This window comes from Pempheris klunzingeri, chromosome 12 (genome assembly GCF_042242105.1).
Source record: "Pempheris klunzingeri isolate RE-2024b chromosome 12, fPemKlu1.hap1, whole genome shotgun sequence".
Taxonomy (NCBI): domain Eukaryota; kingdom Metazoa; phylum Chordata; class Actinopteri; order Acropomatiformes; family Pempheridae; genus Pempheris; species Pempheris klunzingeri.
This window is the reverse complement of record NC_092023.1, coordinates 1,498,888-1,515,061: the sequence shown is the minus strand read 5'-3', so window position 1 is coordinate 1,515,061 and position 16,174 is coordinate 1,498,888. Positions and strand designations below refer to the sequence as shown.

General features: G+C 47.2%; 1 protein-coding gene across 2 annotated transcripts in view; it reads right to left on the bottom strand.

Annotated features, from left to right (window-relative positions):
• Window positions 1-16,174, bottom strand: part of mcu (mitochondrial calcium uniporter) — a 47,449-nt gene that overhangs the window by 7,595 nt on the left and 23,680 nt on the right. For both annotated transcript variants that reach the window (XM_070841268.1, XM_070841269.1), the window contains exon 3: window positions 1,096-1,159. In XM_070841268.1, coding sequence (XP_070697369.1) covers window positions 1,096-1,159 — 64 coding nt within the window. The remainder of the gene's footprint in view (window positions 1-1,095; window positions 1,160-16,174) is intronic.

Here is a 16,174-nt window from a genome sequence, read left to right as displayed (position 1 = left end):
TTCCCACAGAAAGGCGTGAAAGACCTCTAAGTGATGCTCGAAAGGTGAGACGACGATCAAAAAGACCTTCAGTTACAACATCGCAAGTTATTCTTTGCTTGAAAGGAAAAATGTGATGAATTAGTAGACCTGGAAGCAGCAGAACGCCCCCCCACCTCACTGTGGGAGTCCTCTGACTTTGGCCTGTTTGGGTGTTTCCTGTGTGCTCGTGGTTTTGTAGCACGAACATCAGAAAGAAGCAGTTCTGCTCTGCCACACTTTATCCTCCAAGCATACTAATAATGATGTGTAACCCAGCTCTACTGGTGCGGAACCGAGCGCTGGTTATAATGAGCGGGCGCAGCTTCTGCCGTTCTCATGCTGAGTGGCCCCTAACGACAAAGCCATGAATCACAGCAGAGGTGATCCCAGCTGCCTCGCTGCTGCTGCTGCTGCTGCTGCTGCTGCTGCTGCTGCACCCACCAACCTGTGCCTCCTGCTCAGGACCACTGCAGTGAATCAGCAGATCTCTGCTTGGGCAAACACCAAAAAGTGAGGGATGACCGGCTGGCACAGCACCAGGCTCAGTTTCAAGTGTCTCTGCCGCGTTCAGAGACGCAGAGCTGCAGACGTTTTATTTCACACACACTTCTTCATCACCTTGACAATGTGAAACCTTGACCCGAGCTCTCCCCCCTTTGTCCTCCGTCGCTATCCGACCTCACAGGAGCATCGCTAAGAGAGTGAGGATGGCGTGCCCATCTCTCCTCCAGTCCTACAGCCATTACAGCCCACTTTAAAATCAGATCAGCACGTTGCACAGCGCTGCCTCCTTCTCCTCTCAGCGGCCCAGCCTCTCACTTCCTCCCTCTGTTCACGCTCTCCATCTCTCTCCCCTCTCACACAGACGAACAGATGATACCACGAGACAGACTCCATATTAATGACTGCTGCCTGTTAACTCCAAATGAGCCTCTGCTGTCTCATCGATGCAGACTTCCTCTTGGTGCAGAGCCCAGCACAGGCTGGATTTGGGGTTTTCTTCAAAAGGGGGAACCCCTGATACACTCATAAGGTCAGAAAGAATCACGGAGCTCAGGGCAGGTACGGACTTACCCTCTGGAGCGGCGGAGGAACACAACAGTCTCTGGCCATGCCATGACGGGGCGCCCCTCCAAACCTGCAGACAGGAGGAAGGAGGCAACAACCTGGTTATTCCAAACGTACTCAGCTTTCTCTTGTCTCATGTTTCTGTTCTTTTAGTAAGCAGCAGCGTGTGACGCTCAGCAACACGACACCCCCCCTACTCTATCCCATTTACTCATCTAATTGTTTATTTGCAGGACGGGCTGAGTATTAGGTTTCAAAATGGCTTCCTCTGTTCCAGTTTCTACAAATGTTCCATGTGGAGACCGGAGCCACACCCAGGCAGCACAGACGAACACATCTAACTGCAGCTTCCCCCAGTAGTGGAAATATTCTACAAAGGGATGATGCATAAACACACACACACACACACACACACACACACACATTAAACACACCACTATCCAGACACAGAAACCACAACTTGGAGGAAAACACCAGAGTGGCAGACGCAGAAAGAGGGCAGCCAAATAACAACAATGTGGTTCAGTATGAATTCTCCACTTGTGTCACAGACTGGAGCGACTTAATGAGAGAGGGAGGGAGGGAGGAGGGGAGGAAGGAGGGGAGGAAGACGAACAAAGGAGCAGAGCTTTGGGGAAACCCTTGTTTATTATGATGCTGCTGTCTGCTGTTAGCACAGCTACGCTGGAGCGGCCATATTCACTGTATTTGTTCAGAATTATCATCTCCTTTTCTGCTGAGCTGCAATTGAGCCTCTTAAGGCATGAGACTGGCTGTCAGATCTCCTCACACTCCGCGGTGAATGGGGGTGAGGATAACGCATCGGAAATCAGGCAAGAAAGAGTGCCAGGGGCAGAAAACAGAACTTTTATCATTAAAGTTTTAGTAATGTGCACATGCACAAACAAAATATGCCTCTGGTGCAGCAGAGAGAGGCTCCGTGTCTCTGCCGGCTGGTCCTCAAATTTAACAACTGGTGCATGGAGTCATGTGATCTGTGCTGCATTTTGATAGGTCCACTGGTTTTACATATACATTATGTTCACACACACACATTAACCCTTCAATGCCTGGAGGCACAGGACATCTATCGTGCTGCGTGGTGCTCTGCAGCCAGCAGGCCGACTGTGTAAGACTAGATTATATATATATATATATATATATATATATATATATACACATACATACACATATATATCTATCAGATTTACGAGATGCACACAATCTGACCATCACTGAGTCAAACCACAGCAGCACAGGTTCAGAGCTCTCACACCTTCTCCTTTATGACTCCACACTGACAGTTATGGAGCCAAAAGGTATCTCAGAGGAGAGCAGGTGTGTATATGTGTGTATATGTGTGTATTTGTGTGTATATGTGTGTATTTGTGTGTATTTGTGTGTATTTGTGTGTATAAACTGTCACTGTAAACTGATTCTTTCTGCACTGGCACCACTGAGTTAAACACAAGCTCTGTCCCGTCTGCCCATCGCAGCATTTCTACACTTGACTTCAGAAAAGAAAGATCAAGTCTGGTCTGGATACTGTGACCAGATTTAACTGCTCCTCAGCAGCACAGGTATCTGGGCTCACTCACTGATACAGGTACAGAGAGAGGAACGCACAGTGTTTCCACTGTATGCCTCATGAGAGGGACGGAGTGGTTCATGTTTCATTGGTGTCTGTCAGACTTCTTGAGTATTTCCAGAACCTTTTACGGTTTGTTTTGTCTTACACAGGTGTGGTTTGACACACTTCAGGTGTCAAAGTTTCAAAATGTAGACGTGTCCAGTTTTGCAGCTGTCTGAAGCGTTACTGTGTGCCGACTACAACAAACACTGCAAAATCTAAGATATTTTTTGTGAGAGTGATGTGCGGACAGCAGGACTGTGTGTAAGAATCAGCATCGACCTGACAAACAAGGTGTTCTTGATTAAATCTCCCAGCTGTCAATCAGGGAGTCTACCTGCCAATCACATCTCTGCAGATGTCTAATCCTGTCAGACGGTCCAAACAAGTCAGAGCGCTGCGAGCACAAGCAGTCCCCCCACCCCGAGCTGACAATGACTGACATTAATTAGCAAAGAGGTGCTAACCGGTCTGTTGTCAGCTCTGTGTCTGCTCCTCCAGGGAGGTTGTTCTCACCAGGAGATGCAACACTGACCATCCAGCACTCGGAGGCTCAGTGAGGGTCCACAGATGGAAGCTTTGCTGACTGTTCACTATTCCTGTGCTGCCTTCTTGTCAGACCCCCCTAAAGGAAACTGACTCAAGCTACTTTTCTATTTTTCAACAGCTGCAAATACAGTACAGGGAGGGTGAAGGAGAAGTTAGAGAAGAAGAAGTAACTGCTGAAAACTGCGGCAGTGAACTGAGCACCACCTCAGGGATCCCAGTGGTGTGTGCATGTGTGTGTCCTAAATCAGAATGCTGATCGCCGTCCCGTGGTACCGAGAGCAGCCCAAACAGTGATTAGGCTGCTGATCAGATGACATGCTGAGAAAGGCGTTTTGGCTGGTGTGGAATAATTGCACAGTCTGCAGAGAGCGGTCCAGCTACTGCTGTACTCATTCATTAACTTCAGCTGCTTGAGGCCAGGAGGAAAGATTTCACAGAGACACCACAACAGCCGACCCACGCACCCCGACACGGGGCGGCATCACAAACATATGCAGCCACGGCGCTGACGGGTGTGTACATCCATCTGTGGAGTGACATGTACGTGTGAATGCACCTCTGTGTGTTTGCAGGTGGCGTGTGTGTGTGTGTGTGTGTGTGTGTGTGTGTGTGTCCACCCGTCTGTTCGGCAGCCTGTTTGTCAGCAGTAGTTGCAGAGCGACTGAGCGAAGCCCCCCCCCACCACCACCACCACCTCCCCCACTCCTCTCTCCCTCGGCACACAGCCACTGAAACGCTGCCTGAAATATTTAACAGCGTAGCAGCAGTCAATAGCACAGCAACCTTGGAATCAATGTCATACGGCTGAGAGAGGGAGAGGAAGAAAGAAACGGGCATGGAGGTTGGCCGGGGAGATGGACGGATGAGCTGGAGGAGAGAAAGAGGACGGAGGAGGAGAATGCCAGAATAAATGGAGGAGCAGCAGGGGAGCGATAGAGATAAATGAAGGCTGGAGTAAAAGGGTGTGAGTCACGAGGGCGCTCGCATTTCTAACCATGTGCTGCATTTACTGTACCCTGAAGCACACAGTCCCTCCTGAAGCCTGACTGTAGTGAGAGAGAGAGAGAGGGGGAGAGAGAGGGAGAGGGAGGGAGAGAGGGAGAGAGATAAGCAGGAATGGTGGCTGGAAAAGAGAGAGGAGGAAGGGATGAAGGGAAGCAGAGCAGAGAGGGAGGGAGGCAAAAAGAGAAAGCCATGAATGTGAGGCAGAGAGGAGGGAGAAGAGGGGGAGGAGGGGAGGACTGCTGATCACTGCAGTAAAGGAATCCCTCGTCTAGAAAGGGGGGTTGCCCCTCGACTTCTCCCTCCCTCCCTCCCTCCCTCTTACTCACGCTGAATCCTGATGTGCTGCTTTTGATCTTCTCTCAATTCTCATCTGCACTGCGCTTCAACTTCCACTGCATTTCATCATAACACGTGTCCATTTTCCTTCAATTAAACCCCCCCCCACCCCGTGCTCTATTTAAAATCTCACCGTGTAGTAAACACACAGCAGATCATACAGTATGTTTATAAAGAGGGAGATGCTCTCACAGGACTCTGGGACACATGGAAGATCCATCTGCAGTGAAGTGTGATCGTCCTGATACAGTAAGATGATCCCACAGAGGAAAGACCTCACACACGTCCACGGGGTGCTGCAGCCGAACATCAGTAACCCCCCCACCCCCCCAGTGTGCAGCCAAACATCAGTACCCCCCCCAGTGTGCAGCCGCCTGCAGAGCTCCAGCAACATGGAGACGTTTTCACTCTGACTGTGGTCCAGACTATGTATGTGGAGGAATGTGCAAGATGCCTCCTCCTCCTCCTCCTCCTCCACCACCACACTCATACTCATAAACAGTTAACAGAGCAGCTTTGGGGGGGGGGGGGGATCCAAATTGCTGCCTGTGTTGTTCAGCCAAAGAAAAACTACAGAATGTGGGTTATGTTAAGTGTCTCTGTGCAGGCGACACACGGTGTGACGTCTTATTATGTTAATTCTCTATCTGAGTACACAAACAGCCGCTGTGCATCCAGGACATCAATGACCCCCGGCCTTTTTCATTAGACAAACCCCCACAGCCCTGGCAGATGAAGTCAAGCCCCCCCCCCCCTTCATGGACACCACCTGTCATGATCCAAATGTGCTGATTTGATCGGATCTTTAAGTGGATGCTAGTTGGATTTAACTGGATATCTTGTTCTAGTGTTTTCATCCATCCGTCCCTGTTAGCCAACCACAGGATCTGGATCTGAACATGGTGTTACAGCCGACTCCAACACATGGATATATGGATATATATTCTACTGTGCAGTCTGTCCACACACTCCTGCCTCCTGCTCCTTTGGTTTGGAGTCACAGCAGCACATACAAACTGTCTTCTGGCTTCTTTTAGCTTTGTTGATCTGCTTGTATCCAAAAAGCAAAATGACACAGCAGTTTCAAAATCCCTTCTTCCTCCGAGCACATCCTTTTATCTGCAGACACACCACCCTCAGTGGCAGGCGTGGTGGAAAGTGTGTTACAGACACCAACGCCGGGGAATAATGTCGCTGATATAATTTCCATTTCATGCTGCCTTTCTGGGGGGGGGGGGGGGGGCAGAAACCTCTGTCATCTATCTACACAACGACCGCATCCATCTTTGTGGTAATGTGCTGTCCTGGGCCGCTGCTGCCGGCCAGATAACATGGGTAGTCACACAAAGTCATTCATGAAATCATTCATGGTCACTCACACACACACACACACACACACACACACACACACACACACTCATGTCAACAGAGCGTGAACTCTCTGCTCACGTGATCTGTTAATATCACGACATTTCCAGTTCCTTTTACTTTCACAACAGACGGAGAGTTTTCCAGTGGAAGGAGCTGGGGTCCTTGTCCTCAGGGGCCCTGTGGTTTGGTGCAGTGCTCCATCATGCCGCTGTGACAGACAGCGCCGGGCGGTCAAGGTGGGGTCAGTGGGATAAACACAGACAGTGGGGCACAGATGGAGAGGGGTGGGGTGGTGGTGGGTGGGGGGGGTATCCAAAAAACAGCTGGATAGAAAAGTACATAAGTGAAGAGAGACGAGTTTCCAGTTCATCAGCAGTAAGCAGCTCTGACATCCTGCTGACTCAACGTCAAGCACTACTTCCATGTGGATTGTTAGAGTCAGAGGCGAAACGAGGTTTATGAGCTATTAAATTGGAAGCACAGCACATCTATGTGATCAGCTGCTGGAAGGAATGTGTGCGGATGATGCTCTCATTCATTAGCTCAGTGAGATGTCGGAGGTTTTTCTGTATCCTCGTGTTTCCTGCTTTATTACTCTTTTATAGCTCATTAAAAAAAAAGACTGCTGACTGGGACTCCCTCGTGCTCTCATTTTCAGTGATGTGCAGTAAACTTTATTTTCTCTGAGAAATAATTAAATATCAACAAAATTACACGGAAGAACAATTTATTAACTTTTCATTTCATTGCTTTAGACGTAAGCATATTTTTTTACGAGCTTAAAAATAAAGGGAGCAACTTCCCCTTTGCTCCATCACATATTTTCTTAAGTAGGAGTTTGAACACACAGACTCTAAGCAGGGACACTCAGATTTATCTTCATAACCAGTTTCTTTAGATTATTTCGTGTCCATTTTGCAATCCAGGCCTATCTCTTCTTTTTTTCTTGACTAAAGGTGATTAATTGACTATCAAACAGTCATCAGTTTATTTCCTGTTGACTGATTAACAGACTAAATGCAGCATTTGAATTTCCAGGACAAAAAAAAAAGCTGCTGCGTGTCTCATGAGTTACACAGTTGATCTGTAAAGGTCAGTGAAGCTGATGTGTCCAGTTTTCTCTCTCACATGTAAACTCTCTCCTCTCTCTGTTCCAGAGGTCCTGCCCACTCAGCTCCTCGCAGCACACCCCCACCACCCTCCCACCCTCCCAATGTGGGGTTAACAAGTTGAAAAGCACAGCTGTGTCCGCTCTGAGGCTCTCACAATCACCTGCACGCACAGACCCACGCTCTGCTTCCCCTCAGACACTCACACAAAGGCACATACACGCACCTAGATAAGGGGGGGGGGGCACTCAGCAATTGCTCCAGAAGAAAGTGGGTCTGAGTGCCGTGTGACAGTAATCACTCTGTCATTTTTCCCGCCTCAGAGTCAGCGAGCTTATGTAACGTAGGAAAATGCTGCCTTTTCTCTCGGCTGGTAAAAGCCATTAACAGATATGAAATCTGCAGCCGCGTTCTTGAACGCCACAGTATTAAGTAATCTCCGCTCACACATTGAGAGGGAAATGGCGACAAAGCACAGCGTGCCCCGTGGAAGCCCGAACCGGTCTGACCTCCCCACTGCAATGCAGGGCTGATAGTGAAAACAAGCCTCCTCTGATTAGGCTATTTTAAACATCAAAACCCAACACCAGTCACAGGCAGATATAAATAATTCCAGCTTAGGTTTTCATTCCATTTCAATAAATTGCCTTTCAAACCGCGGACATGCTTTGATTAATTAATGGGATTAACAGGATGAGATCTCAGCTGTGAATGAGTCTGTTTCTATGACACGTGGGCTACTTCAGCTGGACCCACACCCACCATGACACCAACCCCCCCAGCCCTCCGCCAACAACACCTAATGCATTATTAAACAGCAGTGCAGGCTCTCGCCCGAGCCTCGAAGGCGTTCAGCCATTGTGCTTCGCCGCCCGGCTCCTCGAAGGACTCGTTCTGAGCAGCAGCATCTGCGTCTTCTAACTTCCTCGGGTCACTTTTGAGATCAGAGCGGTGCCGAAGCTGAAAACAGTGTTTGCATGCATAATGTGTACAGTATGTGTGCAGGTGTGTCTGGTCAGTCTGCAGGCGCTGTGAGACCCCCTTTGATTGCTCATGCGCCAGATGGCACTAGCTGCTTGTGTCAAGGGTTCATTTCTGTGCAGGTCACGCAATGTTCAGGCCCTCATCTAGTGCAGCAGACAAGATGAAGGAACTTCTCTATGCTCTGCTTTTATTTTTTCTTCCTCATGTCCTCTAGATTTAACTGTGTGTTGAGACCATACTGACTTTCATAAGCATGTATCTGAGAAATGAATGCACACCCAGCACATTCCCAGTGTGCACTGGCCCTCGTCTGACCGGTGACACTAACAGGCCTGATTAACCTTTCAGAGTGTGAAAAGGTGGAGGCCTGCAGCTCCTTCACATCACATGTATCACACACCAATCAATGCTGCTGAATCAGCACTATTCACTTGTTATTATCCTCCCCTTCTTCCTCTCCATCTGTACTTCCCACCATTACAGTCATCCTCTTTGCAGGCACACCTCTGAGAGCAGAGCTGCACGTTTCCCCGTTGTTTTGGAGTTCATTAATAGTGGAAGATAAAACACCTGTTTTGAATTGAATTAAAGAACCCCCCCCATTTGATAACCAGTGGTCCTCTGTGACCACTACACCACACTTTCCAGCTGAAGCTGCTTTAGGCAACAGAGAAAAAGGAATATTCTACCAAGGATTTATACAAAGGTTTGGCCTCCGGATAGTCTGTCATATTTCTAGGTGTGAGACAGAACTGGTCCACTAAAGAGGCACAAAACACAACTTTTAAAAGGAATCCTGCAGCAAAACCATTCCCTCGAGGGTTCGGAGTTCGTGATCATTCTTATTAAAACCCACATTGAATAAAATATCATGTTCAGAGCAGATGCATTAGTACTAGGTCATCACCAATTTATCTCTCATCTTTGATGCTGAAGGGTGCAAGATGCTCCACTTTCCCCTCTGCTGCTTCAGCTCCTGTCTCGCTTTCATAATCTGACCCCCAAGTTATGTTTCGGCAAAGAGCCAGAGACAAAAACTCTGCACTTTGTAAATCATCGAATCGCAGCAAATTAACATATTTATTCTGTTTGCAAAACAAGTTGCAGCATATTGCTGTTGATGTTTGTACATTTCAGGTACATAATGCTCCGTTTTCCAGGTTATTAAGCACTTCTGCACACAACATTACTTTGAATTGCACTGAAACGTTTAGTTGATTAATTGATTAATCAATCAACACAATACCTATTTGCAAGGATTTTCATTAGTGCTTAATCGTTTTAAACTATTTAACACGGTTTGGGACTATTAGTGAATATGACAAGCATCTGTTTTAGACTCTATAAACCAGTCAGACACTGTAAAGGTATGCTAGTGGTCATCAGCTCCTCTTTGCAGCAGACAACTCTTACTGGATACAGACGAAAATATAAAAAACAATAATTCACCGTCGCTCTGAATCTAAAGAATGTGTGCACCATGTGTGTGTGTTCAGGACTGGCTGAGATGACTCCAAGAAGAAATACAAACAGTTTTACAGTCTCCTCCATGAGAAGTGTTGCTGTGACTGCTGACCTCGGCCTAAAGTGGGTCAAACTCCCGTTCAAACTAAGCTGCTGTTGTTCACAGTACCAGCATGCACCTGTCTCTTTCACCTCACGGCCCTCCGCTTCAGCTCGCTCACCCCCTCTGATATCGACTAATAGTTCATCTGAGAAGCGATCAATAGATGAATCCATAAGAAGAATAACTGCTGGTATTATCCCTAAAAGGATGTTTCCTATACTACTTCCTTTCCAGGCTTTTTAAGAATTATACGTGTTCATCGAAGATCTTGAGGATTTGAAAAGGTACTGGAGGCACGAAGCTTTTCACTGGACTCCTTCTATTGAGGGACCGACTAATTAAATGTCAGCTGAGACAAAACATGTGCTGAAGCTCAACAGTGCAAATGTCAAATTCAAATTACAAGACATCCAACTGGCTATTAATCTCGACTTGGGGTTTTGGGGTTTGTTTTTTTTTTTTCAGGCCTTGTTCTAAACTTTGTGAGCGACAAGGTGAAGTGAAATTTGCAGAATTGTTTCTCTAATTGGAGAGAAAAGAGGTGACAGACTACAGACTACAGGATGGATGGAAGGGAAGAGCAAGAAAATGATCTCATTATTAGAAGATCACCACAGATGTGTGTTCACATTTTAATAATAATTATAAAATCATAATTATATCATTATACAGGAAGCATGAGAGGGTCTTTGGTGGCTGTAATGACCTTCACATTGTTAGTTAATGTAACAGCAGCCACCATACATGGTCAGAAAGCAAAAGCAGAGTGCCTGTTTGCTGAATATTCCCTCGGTGCAGAGCTGACCCTGGACGCTGGGCTCTGTCAGAGGCACACACTGCTATGAATTCCCAGGCCCTGCGTCTCCGTGCTGTTATTCATGGAGATGCAGGGCCTGGGAATGCTCCTCCGGAGGAACTTTGACAGGCCTCCTCCTCTGTTGAATAATTCTCCTCCATGCTTTTAACACTGTAAAGGTGCAAAGTCCATGACAGCGCGGCTAAAAGTCGGCCAGAATATCAATGCTTGTTCCCACTCAGCTCAGTGTCCAACTATCAATCAGCAGGATCGGCTGTCCGGCCTCATCAGTGGACGGCTCGTGGAGAGAACCAGAGAACCAGAGAGTCCACAGAGTTGTCACAGAGACTCTCTGCCCTCTTGGCTGCGTTAGCGTGTCTGTCGAGTTTCACTCTCCTGTGGTCCACATGGACTTATGGCATAGAGGCTGGTGAAGCAGTGTCTGGTCCACAGAACGGACCAGACAGTGCTGAAGGAGCTGTGGGGGGGGGGCTGCAGCACAACAGCTGACTTACACAGAGGACTAGTGACATGCAGCTCTACTCACTGGGACTTTTACTGACAGCTTGATGAGGTTATGTAAAACAGTAACACAGCGTGTCCACTTCTAACAATGTGTGCATTATGGAGGTGGGTCAGATTGACAAGAGGTCTCTGGATTTACAGAAGATAAAACATTACGGCCATTTTAAATCAGTGAGACGTTCCAAAATATCAGTCAAATAAATCTAATTAGTTTCTATAGAATCTACAGAGTCACACTCAGTGTCACACCATCACACCAGCCCTGAAACAGTAAAATCAGTTCATCTGGATCTGCTCTGACCACTTTGCCCAACGGGGGGGGGAGTAAATCTGTGCAAAACTTTTGCGTCAAGTTAAACTTTGGTAAAAAGACGTGAATTAAACTAGCGACGCTAACAGAGAGTTAAGAGAACATACATCTGCACAGACAGACGACCTCGGGCCAAACTCCTGTAGCTGGAGCAGCCTGTTGGTCTGAAGCTTGAGAACAACTAAAGCTTCGCCCCAGGCTGCTCACAACTAGCATCAAATATTCACAGGTCCTGTGTCCTGTGGCCGCGGGGGGGGGGGTCTGCTCTCACACAGACGCTGGACAGTTTGTGGAAAGTGGAGTCTGAACTGTCGACCATTGTGCCCACCTGCAGGGTGAGGGGGGGGGGTGGACGTTACAGCAGCCACATGAGCAGACAGCCCTGACTTTGACGTCTCAAAGCGTCCTGAGTGGAACAGTGATGTGCCAGACACCCCTCCCTGACTCAGAGACCACACAGGGGGCAGGAAGCAGTGTAATAAAGTCAGCTGATACTGATGCTGGATCAGACTGCGTGGCTAATGACCGTCCCCGTCCTCCCGTCTCTGCCCGTTCATCTCCCCTAACAGACATCGTGACCTAAAATTAAAGACTCTCTGATGCTCTTCACACTCCCATTCACAATATCTTAATCCTCATCATCACCATCATCATCATCATCATGCCTCCCTTCCCCCTCCATCTCTTCCAGTTTCATTCTCCATTTTTCTCCAGGGCCTCCTCCACTGCGTGACCCCCCCCCTGCCTGTTTCCATCTCTCCCCCACTGCAGGATTCAGTCTGGCTGGGATGTTGGTGGATGAGCCCAAATATCCCAAATATCACGCTGCCTCCTGATGGTTCAGAGATAATTCCAGTGATTCAGGCGCCTCCAAGCAAAACATCTTCTTTTTAGGAACAGCTGTTAATAATACGTGTGCTACGTTAATCTCCGAGGGCGACTGTTACTCTACGACAAGTTAGAGGTTAAACAGCTTCAGGTTGATCGTCGTCTTCCTGAGAGCAGCATCTTACGGCGTTTCCTGTGGCGAGCTGCCAGACGGAGCACGGCATCATCACTGGGATAAAGAGCATCCTGGAAACACCTGAAAACATCCCAACGCTTAAAACATCCAACTGTTTGGTTTGTTCTTCGTTCTTCAGTGGTTTTACGAAGCCAATATTCATGTTTTAGATACTGGATGTAAATGTTCCTGAATTTAAGGCCGAGGCTTTTCTGTGGACTCACTCGTTCAACAGCGTCTACGCTTACACGCATAAATAATCTAGTCCTAATGCGATTAGAGCAGTAATAGAAGGTGGAGCCCCCGTCAATACCACGTTCTGACTGTGTGATTACGCCCAAACCATTTTCAACTAATGCCAAAAGATGCCAAAGGGAAGTTGTTCATATTCAGATTTCTGCTCCACAGCTGCTGACAGGAATAACACCTGCGAGGTTCTCAGGCAATTCTTGTGTTAAGATTAGTGTCAACCACCTTTAATTCCATTTAATTATGACAATACAAACTAGAAACAACAGACAAAGAAAAATCTAATGAAAAACTTAAGATCTTATGATAAAAACATCAAGTCAAGAAGTAAATAAACACCCAATAAGAGTGAGTATCATCTCCTGTATGTAGTGACCACATGATGATGATGATGATGATGATGATGATGAGGAAGGGCGTTGCTATAAAAGTGTTTGTGCACCAGCCAAATGATATTTGTTAAAGGAAACCAGTGTTAGCTACCAACAATGTGATCACGTCCTTCATTCTGTTATTTATTATGTATCTGATAAGGTTTCATGTGACGTTTGATGAAAGAGTTTGTGTGACTCGTTCCTTTGAGGCTGGCAGAAACTTTCAGGCGGTAATCATGACTCATGACTGAGTTAAACAAAGGTTATAATCAATAAGGGTTTAAGGTGTTAACATCAATGGCTGTGTTCAAACACATGGCAGAAAATGTCCTAAAAGGAGATTTGCTTTCTTCATATTGATTTTTGTGATCAATGGCTGAGATTCACTGTGAAGTTCTGTTCAGACTGAAACGTGTTTCGATCTGAAACCAAAGTTTAAAGATCAAAAATCAACAATCTGACACGTCTGCAGAGAATCACTCTTCAGGTTGATATTCCCAAACAAATAGTTGGAATCTGTCTTTTATATCCCGACTTCACTGGTTTGTTCACCGATATTCAGTAACATCGAAAGAAGAAGCTCAATAAACCAAGATCTGTTTTTAAGCTTCACTTTCTGTTGGATACAAAATGTGTGAAAAGTACAAACACGGAGACAAATAGATCAATAACGTGATTAAAGACAGTGATGGTGGTAGTTTTAGTGTCATCGTGGAATAATCAATCGGATTAGAAGGCATCACAGTTTGTCTGTCAGCGTCACTGACACACGGAGCCGTTTCCAAATATTCGGTTCTTTTTGTTTCTCCTCACATCAGCTGACAGACGACACTTGTAATCTGATAAAAGCTGTGATGACTCACGTCGCATCGCCACTCAAAACACACAATTACTGTACATCCGAGCGACTTCCTAATTAAGAGCGGAGCTAATTAAAACTGAAAAAGTCTGCTGGTGCTTTCTTGTGCTGAACTCCAGAAGCTCCATCTGTTTGCAGCAGTGGTGCCGTTCTGTAAACCAGGAGATGCAAATGAACACATATAGAAGCCGGTCGCAGGAGTGAGACCGCTCATTTATTCCTCCCTCCCTTTGCCTGCCAACCGTGAGAGATAAAAGCAAATAAAAAGGTTTAAAACTACAGATTTAGCTCGTTTTTCCCGCTGCCCCACTGGGAGAGCCGGGACCGAGGAACGATCAGGAGAGGCCTTCAGCACAAGCATGTCCCGTTAATCTTCTGTTAGTTCATCGGCTCAGATTATGAGCTCCTGCTTGAGCCGCAGAGGTAGGATGTAGACACCTGGACAGGCAGGCTCTGTCGTGGGTCTTCATTAGACACGACGCTGGAAGGCGTGGAGCAGGTTTGGAGACACTGAAGGTTTCACCGAATGACTCATTAGTAGTTCCTCTTTGCAGTCCACCCGTGGACACACAGACAGCTGGCAGTGGGTTAGTTTGACACTGAAGAAAACATAAAAACGTGATGATTCTCAAGCAGGTTCTGTTTTCTGCAGCTTCTACAGACTCTGCTTTATTAACACGGGGCACTTGTGTCTATAATCATATCTTAAGATGTGACTGAGTTACAGTGTTTGACTGCAGTTGCAGCACCTTCCCTCACTCTCCACCCCTCTAGTCCACTAACTTTGAAAACCTCCAGGGCTCTGCCCCGTAGCAGAGGGATGATTGTTGATTTGTTTCGAACGAATAAACCTCCGAGAACATCGTCAGAAGAGCAAAGCCTTTTTTTTAAATACATTTTTTCTTCCGACATTCCTACAACTAAAAATAAGTCCGATATCAAAATGAGTGTCGACTGCAAATACTTAGTGACAACCTTCAAACTAAATCCTTCTCTGGCTGAGAAAAGCAGAGCTTCATGTTTGGACAACCACCTCCACACAGTTTATGGTCCTGAAAAGTTGCTTGGCACAAACTTGTAGAGACGTGAAGGAGAGAAAGAGGGGAAGGAAACATGTCCTCACAGTCAGAGACGCACCCACACAGCAACAGTTAAAGGGAAACAGCAGCCTTTGCTTGCAGTAATTAGACATTTCTTAACTCCTCACCACGCTGATGAAAGCCTGTGCGTTGAGCTTTCTGCTCTTGAGCTACACCCACCTGCCAGAGACGGGACAGAGTGTGAAGTCTGTGAAGATTACTGACAAAATGGCCCTACGAAGAGAGAGGAAAGAGCAATAAGCACTTGAACTGACAGAACAGTGTTGTTCCTCTGCTGATCGGTGTCTTCCCTGCCTTCAGGAAGAAAATTACAAGACGGGGTAGAAGCTTTCTCAGGGGAAGGAGAGAGATCCTTGTGACATACACAGGTTTGGTGAAGGTGAGTCAGAGGTTCACAGCACCTGTCAAGTGTGACCTGCTGAAGAGCTCTGCAGGCTGCAGACCGCCCTGCCCTGATACCACACCTGTATCAGCTGCCATCCACACAGATCTTCCTGTTCTGTCTGTCGTAGCCGACTCGGTGTGCTCAGTGTGCTCAGTGTGCACCGCTTCACTGTCACACACTGAGTGACATGAATCACACGAACTTTGCCGTTTCGTCCTCATTTAGATTTTTTTCTTCATGTGTCGTGTGAAATTTGTCAACTTCCCCTAATTGTCATGGCTCCCATCTGTAGGAGCGGAGTCGCAGATGGGTCGAGAGGTCCATGCACGAATATGTGTGTGTGTGTGTGTGTGTGTGTGTGTGTGGCCGTGACCCATCAGGCCTCATAGGAAGCTGCAGCTAAGCTGATGGATGCCAAGTAAAGACGGGGGGAGGACGGGAGGAGGGAAGGGAGGGAGGGAGCTCTTGCTTAGCCAAGTAGGAGACAAGTGTCTGTACTGCAGCAATGCAGGAGCGAGGGAGAGGGATGTCATTGAAATGAAAAAAGGAAAAAAATGGAAAAAAGATGTACTGAGTGAAGACAATGCAGTCGACACACAGCAGCCGGTGCAGCAGGCCTGAGCTCAGAGCGTGTTTGCAAGGCTAACAAGTTTATGCAACCTGATTTTCCTTCGACTGGAGTGTCTGTTTCTGCTGATGTCTCCACCTCCTGCTGCAGTTATGACAATATTATCCTCAGCCCTACCTAGCAAAGAGAACAAGCCCTGGCAAGGCAAACACTCCCCGATGAGCCTCCCGTGCCTCCTCCCTCCCCTGCCCTCTGAACAAACAGCTCTCCCTCTGGAGGCTACGTAGCACAGGGAGGGACACTCGGGACCGTCGACTAGCTCCCTCCTAGCTGTGGTGAACGAGGCCTCGCTACGACACCCACCA